At 41.0% G+C, this 16,318-nt stretch overlaps 1 protein-coding gene across 1 annotated transcript; it reads right to left on the bottom strand.

Annotated features, from left to right (window-relative positions):
• Window positions 1-9,039: 9,039 nt before the first annotated feature.
• Window positions 9,040-15,630, bottom strand: LOC143318640 (fibronectin type III domain-containing protein 7-like). The gene is made up of 13 exons (XM_076727082.1): window positions 15,577-15,630; window positions 15,379-15,394; window positions 14,946-15,197; window positions 14,115-14,375; window positions 12,655-12,918; window positions 12,200-12,463; window positions 11,577-11,831; window positions 11,200-11,457; window positions 10,539-10,793; window positions 9,784-10,038; window positions 9,326-9,586; window positions 9,195-9,224; window positions 9,040-9,071 (listed from the first exon to the last, which is right to left on the bottom strand). The coding sequence occupies exons 1-13, from the start codon at window positions 15,628-15,630 to the stop codon at window positions 9,040-9,042; spliced, it is 2,457 nt and encodes an 818-aa protein (XP_076583197.1).
• Between the last annotated feature and the right edge of the window lie 688 nt (window positions 15,631-16,318).

The raw sequence follows: 16,318 nt of genomic DNA, 5'->3' as shown, positions 1-16,318 counted from the left end.
TTTTCTCATTTGCGTTCGTGTTTTCTCTTTTGTGTTTGTGTTTTCTTTTTTGCGTTCGTGTTTTCTCTTTTGTGTTCGTGTTTCCTCATTTGCGTTCGTGTTTTCTCTTTTGCGTTCGTGTTTTCTCATTTGCGTTCGTGTTTTCTCTTTTGCGTTTGTGTTTTCTTTTTTGCGTTCGTGTTTTCTCTTTTGCGTTAGCGTTTTGCACTTCAGGGCCACCGTATTTTCCAGCCATGAAGCTAATTCATTAACGCAAAAAAAAAAAAAAACTACATTTACATCAATGATTAATAACTATAATATCACCTGAACATTATCTGTTAAAAATTAGAAACTTGACTGAGTAATATCTCCTCTTGGTCATCAATCATCCACGTGCATTAAGTGAACTAGCAGGGTTTTGAGGTTCTGCTTTCAACATGCAGATCAACTGGTCAACATCCCGCTTTCCTTAAACAGTTTTTTTAGGCTCCAGGTGGACTGAAACTGATCACTCACAGGTCGTGATGGTCCTCACTTTGCTGCTGTCTCCATAGCCGGCATGGTTAACTGTGTAGATGTAGCAGTCGTAGTTGGTGGACGGATGCAGGTTTTCCACCACTGCGGACAAGCTGGTGTAGGTGAAGTTGAGCGTCTCTTTGGTGGTCTGAGAGCGCACCAGCAGGTAGTACTGGTCCGCCGAGGGTACTTCAGTCCATTCGACCATAATCGAGGTACTCGACAGTGACCGGCCAACGACTATCTGCGATGTGTCGGGGACTGGGGGAGAAGAGCAGGGGGAGAAAGCATCGTTTAGGATGCTACATAGCTGCGTTGCGTAATTGCGGCCAGAATGCACCATAATTTGATACATCTTATTATGAATACTTTTCGGTTCAAGTGACTCTTCTGGAGCTGCCTTTATAAAGAATCTTTTTAAATTGTGTGTAAATGTGATATATGTTTCTAAATGTATGTCACAATTTGAACCCTGAGATTCCAGTAATTCCAATCGCACATTTTAAGAGGTGTTTTAACTATTCTTTGTAAATGTTGTGTTAACCGTCTCCTTCTTTACCTGTGGACGCTATACCTGTATCCACACAGACCACAAAGTAGAACTGAAAGACTTTGAGAGTCACGTTATACTCGGTTCCTGGTCTCAGACCCTGGACATCCTTCTGTGTCGCGGTGGCTGGCAGGGTCACCACGACCGGTGCAATATTTGTATTGTTTTTCACCCGAAGGTCCAAAAAATAGTTTGTTGCGGGATTATATTTTTTCCATTTTACCATCATTGACGAGGCGCCTGAGGGATTCGCTGACAGGATGTTGCACCCTGTAAGAAGAAAAAAAAAAAAATACACGGCAGTGAAAACAGGAGTTGTTTAAGGCCACTGAGCAATATACTATAATATAATGTAATATAATAAAACACACATTTCTTTCCAAGTTGTGCCAACACACACGTAGTTTTAAAATATTATTTAAACTGAATTTCTTGGTTTACTTACCTTCTGCGCTGTAAGGTATCTGTAAATCACAAAAATAAATCAATAACATGCAATGAACATTCTAAAACTATATCCATACTGTTGAGTTTTACAGGTTTTAAAATTAAAACATGGTATTTACCTGAGTTAGAGATACCAAAGCTAACGAAAAGCCTATGGCTCCCAACAATCCCATCTTTGACATTGAGTGCGGGATAACAATCAGTTTAGTATACAAGGGAGCCAAATACAAAAGGTGTTCTGGGCTTCAGCCCAGTATGCATGGGAACCAATCAGTATTCCCCAAATGGGGCCAGGCTGTCCCACCAACAGCCCCAGGCAATCAGGAGGGAGAGATGGAGGGCAGGATGGATGGATGAGAGTTTGATGAATTTACCTGAAGTCACAGATGAAAAGGTCTCTCTATCCTCTCTCTCTCTCTCTCCTGTGTGTGTGTGTGTGTGTGTGTGTGTGTGTGTGTGTGTGTGATATTATGCATCTCTCAGTTTGTATAACATCAAGGGAATTTTGTCTCATAACTGATTGGTCTGTTTCATTGTGGCAGTAAGTTTCCAGCAGCACGAATATGTTCCTGTGTGTCCTATGTTGCTCTTATGTCTGCAATTTGTAAACTTGAACAGGTCTTGTCTTTGCTTGTTTTTGAACAGCGGTGTTCGATGTACAAAACCTCTAGTGAAACTTTCAAATGCATTTATGTTATGAAACCGCTGAAGTACACGATAACTCTAAAAAGAAATCTGAATCCTCGTTTTATCAGCTTGATACTTAATAACCTTTCCTAATTATCCTAACTTTCTGAAAACTTCTGAAGTCTGATGACATGTTTTCATGTCTCATTAACGTTTTGCAGTCAGATCTCAACAACTAAGGTTGTGTTAGCTCATCATCTCATCATTTACTGGCTTGGCTACAATATAAGACAGAGCGTTGAGCATGAGAACCTTGAACATCAGATCCTCACAGAGAAAATGGAGAAACACTGCAAAGAAATGTTCAATATCGTGACATCATAGTTCAGACTCATCACCAAACTGCACTTTGATGAGTTGTACTCACCTATACAAATCAATAATGTAACACAACAGACTCAAGGGAAAAGAAAGGAGGTGATCCACTTTTAAGTCCAGTGACTCAGTTCAAACGGACCCCAGGTGCTTGACCAACTTCGATCTTATCGCAGCAATGCCATAACTTTTGTATTCAGGGGCCACAGTTAACATGTTGCTTCAACTCTCCTGACCTACTAACACAACCTGTCTCCCATGAATAGAATCATCACTCAGCATCAACCCAAGCAGGAACAAGCTGAGCAAAAGCTGTCCAGACATTAAACATGTCATCCTTTTGTTTTCTGCCATACTGTTTATTTCTCTCTTTCCTGTCAGAGGTCTGTATTTTATTTCTGTCTCTTTCCATCCTTCCCCCCCATCCAAGCTACTGTAAATAAGAAAAATCTGAAGGCATGCTCCGGCTTCACGCATGGCCATGTTTCTGTGTTAACTTTTTTTTCCATCCCTTTAACAATACATGGGAAAACAGTGAATGACCTGAACCAAAGAGATAAAGGCTTGGGAGGGGCCGCCCAAGCAAAGGAGACAAGTGACACTGAAACCAAAGTCAAGAATGCAAACTTGGGAATTGGGACTCCATCTAAACGGGCTGTACTTTACATGTGCACACAACACATGACGCTTAAAACTGTTAGTTGGGTCTCTTTTAAGCTGTTAGCTTGTAAAGGTTTGGTAATGGACTCTGATGAAATATGTTATTTTCCTCCATAGGCTAATCCCTCAGCTGGCTTTAAGTAGGCTACATGCTGGGCTGAAAAGGGCCTTTTATCACAGGAGAATAAAGGCCTATCACCTCCAAGCTCTTCGTCGGTATTAGAAAAAAGGAAGTCAACATGAAAGTGGATACGGGCCATGAAGCTGCCAGGAAACCTAAGCTGCCCCGCTTAAACAATAGAGCAATTTTGAAGCACAGCGAATAGGGACAAGTGATGTGAGCATCTTGATATTTTATTGTCTTTTTATGTGGCTGTGTGCTGCACTAGACACTGTTAAAGGTCGCAGGTATTGGGCATGTTATGATGCAACTTCCCAGAAATGTCTCAAGTCATTTTAGTCACAGCCTTGCCTGCACCTGCTCCAAAAACAATGTTGAGACAACAGTCATCAGAACACAAATAGAGTTTCACATCAGTTTCACATGCAATAAATTCAGAGAATCTCCAGGAGGATGAAGAAGAGAAACATCTGGTAACTGAAGTCACAGTAAGCGGTGTGGTATCCAGTCAGCACTGATTCGGTGTTCTGCAAGTCAAAACACTTCTAGATATCTTTATCAAAAGTGGGATAAATATGTTTCTCACCTGAAAATCACATCTTACCCCTGTTTGGGCCACTTTGAAATGACGGTGTGAGTGTCTAAATGCATGCTGAAGTACAACTAATTTAAGTGCTGTTGAAACAATGATTTTGTGCTACCTAGACGTCTTAAAACCTTTCAGTTTTCAAATTAATATAGCCAACTTTAAAGCTAGATGTCCTGATGATGATTCTCTCGATCTGCAAATCATCTGACTAATGCTTCCCGTGTATTTGTACAGTAACATGGATATGGTTACTGTACTGATGTCATTTTAAATCTGTTTGATACTGATGAGCAACTAGTTTGAGCAGCTCTGGACCAATTGGAGCCAATAGGTCCTGAAAGGTGATCCTTCTGAGGTGTTGTCGCTGTGTTGTGTATGTGGGCATGTTGTCTTTCAAAGGTGGTACATTTGGGACCATCTCCAGACTACTGGAGGTTACTGTACTGTTTTTTACATTGCATACCACATACTGTATTACATTCATATATAATCCAGCATGCTTTAGTGGTTTGTGGCACAAAGACACATCACTCTACAGCACAGAATGAGATGGGCAGCATCGCTTTTCCAGCTCAAAATGAATTACACTGCAGTTTTTGGACAGCTGTGACCCTACTGAACTGTTGTTGTTGTTGTTGTTGTTGTTGTTGTTGAGTGGAGTATTGAATGGTTAACTACTGGGTGACGTGTTGAGGTATACAGATTGAAGAATTTCTTGATGTTGTGAAATAAAGCTTTTTTGAACATTCATGCTATTTTCTCCGGACCTGTACACAAACAAAATGAGAACATCCTGTCATATTTATCTCATGACTATATGTCACTGTTTAATTGTGTGCTGTATCAATTACTTAAAAAAAAATAGAGACTTTTCAGACTTCATAGAGATACTGAGCTCTCTGAGTGCTTTCAGCATAGAAAGACAAAAAATCTGCTAACTCTGAGGGGTTGAGTTAGAATTCACTCCTGAGACCGTGTAACTGAAGTAAATTCATTTGCTGCAATGACAGGCGAGGCTGACAAGCCCATTATCGGCCATTCCTTTTAACAAGCCCAATCCCAAACCATATTCCATTAGGATAATTCAAAAACCCATTTCTATCTAAAGTAATATCCACAAGAAACAGAGACAATATTGTCCCCTCTTTGACAGAAAACTATAGAGGCATCTGATCGGATTACTCATTATACTGCGATAAAACATCATTTGCAGCTCACCATTATGGTATTAGATCAGATCAGATACCTTCTATAAGGCCTCAGAGGACAGTCGCTTGTCAAAAGCAAGTTTGTAAAAGATCAGGAAAACTAGAGCACTGTCCATGAGTGGACCAAAGTTTCATCCAAAACCACTTCCGGGCATCTTTTATGATCATTTTCGAGAAAAACGCACAATAATTTCTGAAAATTTTGATTTGCCATGTACAGTGAGGCATCGGCAGTTATGGCAAGAAACGTCAGATAAACAATGTAACTTGGCGGTTTCCTACAGTGGGATGTTATGTAATATGGCTAAAGAGTTGGGTGGGGAGATCTGCAAGATTGGTGCATGAGTCATATTCCACATTTTAACCGTGAATAGCAACTATTCCCCACTGAGAGCCACCACAGTATCCTTACTGATAACCTATACTGTTATAGAGTGCAATGGGAGTAATACCAGAAGTAATTCCTTTGTGTTTTGAGGGACTAAAGCCAACTGAAACCTGTGTTGTGAAAAGGGGCAGGGCGGCCCATGTTTCTGGGATGGGTGCCCTGTGAAGCTGGTGGATATCTTGAGGTCACACTGGCGCTTAACCCCTGCACTGAGGCGAAGGAAGGCTTTATTAGCCCCTCTGGATTCAGTTATCTTTCCCCTGCACCCATGTTAATGACTTACTGTGACATCCATTGCCATGACCATTAAAATGTGAAGCTCAGTGCTCCAGTATTTCCATGCATATGAGTTCTGGTGAGCTCATTGCTTTTCTTGTCACTACTGAGAAGCGCATAGTGATTTACGAAACAGTTCAAAGGATCCTCGTGTGGATCAATATATGGTCAACCTTTGAGACACAATTTGGGTCTGCAGATCAACAATGAATATATACACTCCTGTATGGATTATGACCACAAAGAAAGCCTAGAGCTGCTTTTACTCAAGAAACTGCTCCAAATTCTAATATTTTTCCAAAGACATGGGTTAGTCTGCAAAGCAAGTTAATCTGGTATCCCTTACTTATTTGATCTGCTACAGTTTCTTCCTGTGCTTCTTATTGAAAAAACCCACCACAAAACATGTTTTTTAGTTTCATTTTAACAGGCTTTGATAAGGTCAGCTGATATTCTTAGTGACTGTTTATACCTTTACACATATACACCCAGATAATATGCACAATATGTGTAATGTCAGCATAAGGTTCCATGTCATTTAATTATGGTGGTGTGAGGAGTGTGATATATACATATGAACAGACAGACAGATTTTCAGTCTATTTTTAGCAGGAGGGATGATCCAATGGGAGCAACCACACCTTGCCACTTGTCACTGTAACTATGAATTTTGACACTAGAGGATGTAGGCTACACTATAATAATGAATATACTTTTATAGTCTTTATACAGTGTAGAGAAAATTATAGATCTAAGGTGAAACTGGCAGAAGGAAGAGCTGGAATGAGAGAAAAAGGCCCAATTACAAAACCATCTCCTATTGCTGACTTTTCCATGGTCGGGGCCACAGATTCAAACTTGTACAAACTTCAGTCAGAAAAAGAATAATTGAGTCGACATATTCAACTAAACAACCCCTCTGTCTCGGCACTCTCTCTGTCGGGGGATGGCAGGTTAACAGGGGGGATGCATTTTGGTCATTTTGCCCCCCCACCCCCACCCATTTCAACATCATCATCATCATCATTTCAACATCTATATTAATAGCATAACTGTACTTGTAAGTAATTTAATGGTAAATGGACTATATCTTATATAGCGCTTTTGTAGTACAATGAGCAGCACTTTTACAATACAAGTCTGCATTCAGTCACTCATTCATACAATGGTAGCTAGGCCAACTGCGGATACTTCGACACATAGATCGAACCACCAACCATCTTCACTACTGCCACAATTAATTAATGTGTGTATGCTCACACCGATGACCTTCAAGGGCATACTGTTTTTTTTTATCACCAGATGAGTTTAATCCCACAACTTCAATTTGTTTGATTGGTAAGATAAATCTATGAAGGTCCCAAAACTGTCTGCAGTTGAAAATGGACAAATGTGTGGCCTTGGTAAATGTGCCTAAAACACAACACAAATGAACAGCTAAGAAAGGTTAGACAACAAATAAACAGCATTGGTGTTATGACCAGATTCATCATGTCTGCCATGTTTGAAAAGTTGTTTTCTATCATTCCAGGAACACTGACACACAATTGGATTTAATTTCATGGAAACGACTTTTCCCCTGCTATAAACACCTCATTTTATTTATTTGTAATCCTGTTTGTTAAAGACTTAAACTGATGGTGGACCTCAGTACACACATCTATTGTGTAGATCTCCTCAGGGATTCTTTATATCCCGAGCCCTTCACATTGGTCACTGGGAAATTACAGGTAATTTATCCAAATCTCTGATTGGCTGCCTGACTTGTCCCAGTGATGAAACTAGACACCTTTGCACCAAAGTGTCCAAGCATAAATATAGCTTATGAAACATAAAAGATCTTCCAGCCAGGTCTCTTTCCTTAAAGCAGCAGAAAAACGTGGTGAGTGTGTGCAGACTAAAATTATGTGCACTCATCCTTTAAAAAGAAAGAAAGAAAAAGTATGTGTGAACAGTATTGTCCAATGAGATCTTCTTTGTAATGAAATTCTTTGTAAATAACATCTTATCAAATTGGCTGTATCTAATTTCCATGCCAAAGAAAATCCCAGGTGAAAGTTTCAACAGCACAGTTACAGACAGACAAGATTAAGATGAATTAGCTCACTCAATTATAACAAATTTAACTCTTGGTGTCCTCCCTTTGATTTTGTAAAGCATGTCTGTGTGCAAAACAAACCAGGAAACACAAAAAATGATGCTTGGAATTCTTTATTAACTGTAATATGCATCAGGTTTACACAACCACAGTGACACATATTGCAAACAGTTAAAGTCTTCCTGAGAACAAGCAGCAGCACAGTGTGGACAGTGCACGCTGCAGGGCGAGACACAAAGATCAGCGTCTGCCGCTTATCCTCAGGAGGCTTCCTATTTAGGGCTGGTGCTAAAAAATGTGTTTTAATTTGGTCAATTCAATTAATAATTCTTAAAATGGAGGGGCAAAATGTTTCATTGGTGGTTTTAAATGTCTGTTGGGGCTCTGTTACTGATTCACCAATTGATTTTTTTTCTTTTTTAATAAGATCATTTATTTGGAGTCTTTAGTAGCTCAGAGATAAGATAAACTCCAAATTAACCTGTTGCACCTTGAATCATCATAGAAATTTAGTTCTGGTTTGTTCTTTTTTTACATTTGCTAAATCCATACCATGATTTTACTCTTGTCGTTCGCTTGTCAGTGTCTTTGTCACACTTAAGTGCTTGATCGTGTTTGCTGAGGGCACAGTGAATGTTTTGTTTGGCGCTGATACATGAACATCTTTTAAAGGCAGCTTGACAACACTGAACAACATCTAATTTCTCATTTATTTCTCATTAATCATCACATTGTCACCAATGTGTCATGGCATGTTTATTTTTGGTCAATAGTTGTTCGTCTTTTTAGCTATGAGCATGGCTTTATTCCAGTCGAGCAGAAGTGATGCAGGAGGAGGAGGATGAAGAGGATGGGAGTGTTTGTTGTATCTGTGGAGAGGAGGACAAGACAAAACAACAAAGATTCAGCTTGCAGGACTTCTATATTTACTGTAGTAATTCACTAAAATTTGACGTCTTAAAACAGCAAAGCCAGGAGTCGGTGATGGATTTATTTTTATGCTGAACTGTTAAAAATGCAAGTAATGTTTCATTCTGACCAGCAGAGGGAGACATCAATGCATAACAAAGCCTGACCATAAGAAAGGATGTATGCTCTCTGACATGACCAAACTGGATACTTTGTCACTGTCTGCAAAGTCAAGCTTATACTGAAGATGTATTACATTACAGTATGATGACTGTACATTTACTTACTCCGTACTAGTCCACACTTCTCTTCCCTCTGTAAAGCACTGGAGAAAAACAGGTTGAAATGATATTAGAAAAATCCTACATTTGAAATCTTTTGCTCACTTACCAACAAGTGTCAGTGTGTGGTGTCTGTGATTTTAACTTCAGAGTGATAACATACTCACCCATGCCAACGTTACTCCCCGAGCAAGTGACTGAGAGAGCAGAAACAAAAGAAAGTGTTGTCATCCATATTCATCCATGTTTCAGCTGCATTACATGTTATTTCATTCTGTAATCATCTGAAATGGTATACCTGAGTACAGTCTCTGCGGGCAGAACATGACTTTGCTGCCCTCTGGTGTGACTGGAGCCACCACTACATTAAAGGCGTCCCCACACTGGATGTTGTCAACGTCGCAGCTGTTCTCCCCGGGAGATGCAGTGCAGGTGTAGTTGTTGCTGCTGCCCACCATCTCTGTGATGTAGCTGTGGCTGCTGCCAGCGCTGCGCCAGTACACCCGCACAGAGTTACCAGCCAACCTGTAAAGCCTGACACCTGACGGGCAGCAGACACCTACGAGAGAGAGATAAAAATCCAAGATATGGGCTGATATTCCTTTTTTCCATAGATACATAACATAAACAAACATAAGTATCTTTTAGTTAGAGTTCACTAGTGAAAAAGTTTACTAGTGGAAAAACATTCTTCTGGGTATGCATACTCTTTTATAAAATCTTTACTTGTCACTGGCAGAAAACACTGTCACTCACTGGATGAGAAGCCCTGATAGGTGCAGTTTGAGCTTCGCCCGCTGTGGCTGAACGCCTCCATGGTGACGGTGTAATTAGTCCCACAGGTGATGCATCCCATCAGGCAGTGGGAGTCCTGAGTGTGGCAGCGGGCGTGACCACGTGGTGATGTCAGAGAGGTGATGAACGAATGCGCCCCTTTGGAGTGAGACCATGAGACGTTGGTCATCGCCTGAGTCACCTGATCCACTGTTAGATTCACCGGGCAGCAGGGCTCTGGAAAGGAAGATGAGACATGTGGATACAAGGGGTAATACAGAGTGTGGCTTGTACCAGAAGTTGTCGGATAAATTGTTGGGCTCATACTGAAGTGTCTATAATGAAAATGAGATAGCTGTTGACAGGCAATAATAGAGCCTGGGGCCAAATACATATCTGAATGAAAAAAAAGAAGAACATTGTGGATGTAATCGGAGCAGACCTGATTTTGTTTGGCATGTCTCTTACGAAAATGAGAAAGCTTTGACCAAAATTTGAAACGCTCCCTTCACCCATTAGCATGCACTTTTGATACAGTCCCTAACGCTTCTCCTCAGTTTCCCATCTTCTGTCACCAGTTTTCATATTGGATCATGAGGTAAAAGTAACACGTGCATCTTCAGCCAAGCTTTACTTGACACCACACAACTAATCTGGATTAAAAGGACAATTTACTGGTGATGTCACCATCTGTACTTTTTAATTGAGTCACTCAATCCAAACTTTTGACCACTCACCTGTTTCCAGAGAGTCAGAGTAGCTGGGTAAACTCTGGCCGGCGGCACTGGCTGCCGTAACGCTGACATCATAGGTGGAGCCACAGGGAAGGTCAATGATGTCACAACTGTTTCCACTGGTGGTGCAGGTGTGTGTGCCGTCACCTCCCGACGCACTCACAGTGTACGTAGCAGCTCTGTTGTTTGCTGTCCAGCTGACACTGACGCAGGAGGAGTTTTTCAGATTGAGCATCAGATTGAGCGGCATGCAGGGAGCTGATGGAGATAAGGGAAAGAAAGAATTTTAATGATAATTGTACCTTTGAGGGTCCTACTTGCAGTTCAAGCATTTATTCACTACTCATAATTTCTGGTCATTTAAGGAGGCAATACAATAATAATACAAATTACACAAGCTTTTAGTATCCATGCTTTTTTTTTTTTTTTTTACAAAAGTCATTACACACTCACTTTATTAGCTCCACCTGTACAATCTAATGAAGTCCAATAAAACAGCTCTGCCATGAATTCTACTTCCTAATCATTCCTTATGTAAATGAGGTGGATAAAATATTAGAAACACCTGTAAACACGAAGTAGAATTAGCACCTGTCTGACTGAAAATGTTGTAATGAAAATGGGGGTGTTTACCAATGAAATGTAATATCTCCAGGTTATTTACCTGTGTCTTTGGTGTGAGCTGTGCACGCACGGTTGCATCCACTAATTTCATTGCAGGGTGTCACCACCACACTGTAGGAACTGTCACAGCTGAGGTCAGAGAGGGCGCACACCGGTGCCGTGTCGTTACACAGGATAACCTCTGAACTGTCTGCAGCTCGAGTCTGGTACAGCTCTGCCCCCCGCGAGGCTGTCCACATGATCTCCAGAGTGTCAGTGCTCACCGCTGAGACGGAAACACCCTCAGGACAACAGGGCACTGAAAGACACAGGTGATACAAACAACTAAACATTATAATGATCGTAAGCTGGAAGAGAGGAAAACCAGCTTCACAGTGACTCAACATCTTTGAACATATCCCCTCAGCTGCTACTTACAGGTGGTGTAGTTGAGAACCTTTCCTTCAGGACTTCTGCCAGCCTGGTTGAGAGCAAACACAGACATCAGGTATGTGTAGCCACACTCGCAGTGGTAGCTACAGTTGTTGCTGGTGGTGTTGCAGGTCTCCTCGCTGCCGTCGGCTCTCTTGATGAAGGCCGTGTAGCTGTCAGCGTGAGACACCTCGTCCCACGTCAGCGTGCAGTTTCCTTCTGACGACTCCACTAGAGCCAAAGACTCTGGTGGGCAGGGGTCTGACAGGACAGGACAGGACAGGACAGGACAGGACAGGACAGGACAGGAGGAAGGTCGGTCACATTCGTTTACTGACTTCATTAAATTCAAGACTATTTCCTTAAACTGCTCAGTGATTGCTCATAACGTCCTAGAAAAAACAGATAGTTACCTAGTTATAAACAGTACCTACGGTATCTATCAGCAACTACATACACATTGATAAATTTCTGTAGTGTCTGTTGTCTGTATCACTTCCCAACCAATTTTATCCCACTGATATTTGTGTCGTATTAAAGTCAAAACCAGTATCTGGAAAAAACAGAACAAACAATATCAGTCGATATAACTGTGTGGCTCTGATCGGAATCCAGTCTCTACCACTCACATGTGATGAACACCACGGGGTTGGATGGGTAGCTGGGCCCGGCCTCGTTCGAAGCGGTCACCTGGATGGTGTGAACCTCTCCACAGCTCACTGCCGACAGGGTGCAGGAGCTGGAGGTGGAGTTACACATGAGGTTCTGGTCACTCGTCACATGGTACTGGATGGACCCATAGACCTCCTGATCGAGTTCCCAGGACACAGAGAGTCCGGCCACATCATTACTGATCACCACAGAGACGTTGACGGCAGATGGTGTTGGGGGTCCTTTCAACACACAGCAAAAACAGCCAATGATCCATCAAGTGCACATTAAAACACATACACACCCACTCAAAAACATAAGCAGAAACATACATGATGAACATTCTAGTGTGAATTTAGAATAAGATATACAGATAGACAACAAGTCGATCAAATTAAAGTATAAAAACAGAAGTGTCTCAATGTCTCCTTACGTGTTGTCTGGTTGACGTACAAACTGCCCTCTCCCTTTCGGCCCTCAAGGTCCCAGGCGAAACCCCTGATGATGTACAGAGAGCCAGCATCCAGGCCAGAGATGGTCATATTGGTGTTGGAGGTGTTGTGCTTCATGTCAGTGTGTGAGCCCAGCTTGTATATGGACAGGCTGTACTGCACAGCGTGAGCAACAGGGGCCCAGGATACAGTGATGGTGTCATTGCTGGGGGAGGAGGTGGTGGAGATCTGAGGAGGAGGCAAAACTGTGGAGGAGAAGAAAGTTTGGCAAGTTTTACGGAGGTTGTACATGACCACTATTAACAAGCCAGGAAGAAGCACAATCAGTTCATGAAATAGAGAATTTCAAAATTATTGGATGGTAGGAAAACTCTGTTGGGTTGTGGTCTCCAAGATTTTTTGCCTGTCTGGACTTTATATAAGTTCAAGACCCTGAAAACTTTTTTTTTTTGTCAGTCAGCCACTTACACACTATTTTCTGTGTACAGTTTTAGTAATTCAGCCATTCAGTCAATATTAATTTTTTTTTCTCCTTGCTCTTCCCATTTGTCAAAGTGGGTGTGGCTTAGTTGGAAAAGGTGTTGTCACACATTTCAAAGCACCAATCAGGACAGTAGTCACAGATGCCAGCGGTAATGTCAGTATTTGACCCACAACACCTGCTCTGTAGGCAATTATAGTATGAAAATCACCGTTTTTATGTTGTTTTCTGACTAGGTGAGCATTTCAGCTTAAATGTGTCAACTGAAGTTCAGAGGAGAAAATCGTTAGGCCACAAGTTTTTTGTTTCCAACATGTGACTGGAAAGTATGTTTTTATATATTGAAGATGTAAGGATATACAAATTAATGTATGTTTTATTTCATTTGAATCAAACACATTAAGCATCCTACGACTGTGAAATAAAATTAAATCAGAGATGAACAATGGCAAAGAAAAAATGGTGAATCTGTTTGCTGCATTTTTTTTCTTTTTTTGGCTCATGTGGCTCGGATTTCTCCTCCCAGGGTGGGAGGGAGGTAAGAGGTGAAGCTATGTTCTCAAGATGAGGTCAACTCATTGTGTTTGACAGAAAATCATCAGGTACAGTTACCACAGATACAGGAGAGGCCCTGAGGGGTCCTGATGCATTTATTGGGTAAGACAAACCTGGATTTGACTGAAGATGATATGTGTATAGTTTCACTCCCAGTACTGTATTGGCTCTGCTAAGGCCACAAAGAAGCAGATCAGATGACCTCTGCAGGGCATGCTGACAGATGAGAAAACTACTCAATGTTTCTCCATGAATGTCTGACTCATCTCTCTTCTCCACCAGCTGTTGGGTGTTATTTTACCATTGAATTCATTTGTGAGGTTTAGTTTCCAAGCTGTGGAGTGGAAACATGAACATCTAACATTCTGCACACAAATAAAGATAAATGTTAAAAAACAGCAGTACCTGTCTTTGCAGTCACAGGAGCAGATGGCTGACTGCGGCCTCCGCTGTTCACAGCCATGATGCTGAGTGTGTACTCAGTGTACGGTGTGAGGGACTTAATCTCAGCAGGGGAGGAGGACACTGTGTCTTCTCTGTAGAAGCCTTTGCCGTTCTGGGTTCGTATGATGTAATGAGTCGCTCCGGTCTTCAAGCTGAACCCCACCATCAAGGTATTGCTGTCCTTCGACTTCACTGTCTGGATGGGGTCCATCATCTCAGGGGCTAAAATAGTCACAGTCAGTTCAGGTCAGAGACGACGACCATGAAAAGGACACATACTATAAAATGAGGGATGGCCTCCATATTCTCAGCAATCCACCTTAAAACCTATAACTTTTGAAGATTAAGAAGGGACATATCATTTTATTTTTTCTCCATCTTCCTGGGTAAATTTTAGAAAAACACACACTCAACCAAAGAATAAAAAATCTTCTTCTCAAGATATTTTCACGGTACTTAAGGGGGACTAATGGTAACTCTTCTGTGGTCTTCTGCTCAGTGTACATTGACATCTTCCCATCATCAAGGTAACATTTAGGTATTTAAATTTACATTGCAATAGTAGTTGTTATTCTGCATCCACTATTCATTTATTTCAGACTCTTTTCAAAGTTAACAGTGAATTATTGCACCTAAAAAAGGCGTCATATAAAACTTCAACGTTCAAATAAAACTTTTCAATTTCAGTTTTTTAGTTTTTTAAAATGAAAAATTAAACATCAATGAAGCACCAAAGGGAATATTGTCATTAAGTGCTCAAACAGTCCAGGTATGGACAGGAGTGTACCTCACCTGTGGATGACTCAACAGCTGCAGTGCTCAGTGCTATTTGGGAATTATCCAGAGCTTCAACTGTGAATGTATACTCGATGTTCGGAGACAGAGAGTTGACGGAGCCCAACACTGTGTTTGGACCAAACGTGGCGAATGCAACAGGGCTGCTTGGTGAGCTTTTGGGGGCGACAGTGATCTTGTATGAAGTGGCTCCTGGGACCCTGGTCCATCTGAGAATCATGGTCTTGGATGATGCTGAGAACATGGATACTTGGATAGCTGATGAAAGAAAGAAGCGGAGATTATTAAAGCACTTGTTTATCGCTCTTGTTATGGATTCTTTTACACATAAATGTATAGTAGAACCAAGGTTATGTGCCCCTTCATTATCATATGTGACAGTGAAATAAACATCTGTGGTGAATTTATGGTAAATGAGAACATACAGTACCTGTGTCAGCTGCAGCCTGCAAATTTAGATGGGAAAATATCATTAACAATAATTGTATGTAATTATATCAAATCCAAGTTACTACTAACCAGTTAACCACTTTTAAGTTATTTTTGCGTTCTTCCTTTTCTCAACGGAATGTTTGTGCCTGAATTTGAATAATCTACATACATATAATATAATATTAGTCTACTGTACCTGTGAGCATATGCCCAGCAAGACAAACATCACCAGCCACTTCATAATGCCCATTCTTCACGTCTGTCTCTTAAAACACTCCTCTCACTGTTTCTCACACTTTGCAGCTTCTGTTCGATTTTTCAAAATGCTTCACTCTCAACTGTTTTAGCTTTTCTTTAGCATATCTGGTGACTATTCAGGTTGAAATACCTGACTCTGGCCCCTCCCACTGGAGGCAAACACCCAGTCACAGTCAAGCACAGAGGTGTACTTTGAGGCAATGCACGTTGGGTAGCATGAGCCGCAAACACCTATATAGCTAGAGGCAGGACATTCTATATTCAAGGATGTAATCAAGATACCACAAAATGTGGATCTGGCAAAAGATTTGGATTTCCCTACCCAGAGGCCTCAGATCACTCCCTGCTACTTTGAGGTGTGAAATAAATGCACTTTTAATTGCAGAAGCCTAATTCTGCCATGAAAGGAAAAACAGATTAAATGTTAGAAATAAAGATACTCAAAAAGTTAAGAACTAAATGTTACAACAAAAATCAAACTCAAAATCTCACATTTGTGACTTAATAAGTCAAAACTATGACTATAATTTTCGTTTGGTGAGTCAGAAGTTGTAATCATTATCTCATGTTTCATTTAATATCTCAATATAAGGACTAAATCAGTCCATGATTTTGAAAATCAGTTTTAAATAGTCTAAGATTATGACCCAGTATCTCATAAATTTGAATTACTGAATTTG

The sequence above is a fragment of the Chaetodon auriga genome, chromosome 3 (genome assembly GCF_051107435.1).
Source record: "Chaetodon auriga isolate fChaAug3 chromosome 3, fChaAug3.hap1, whole genome shotgun sequence".
NCBI classification, from domain to species: domain Eukaryota; kingdom Metazoa; phylum Chordata; class Actinopteri; order Chaetodontiformes; family Chaetodontidae; genus Chaetodon; species Chaetodon auriga.
Note: the sequence above shows the minus strand (reverse complement) of the source record. Positions and strands in the feature narration are given on the sequence as shown.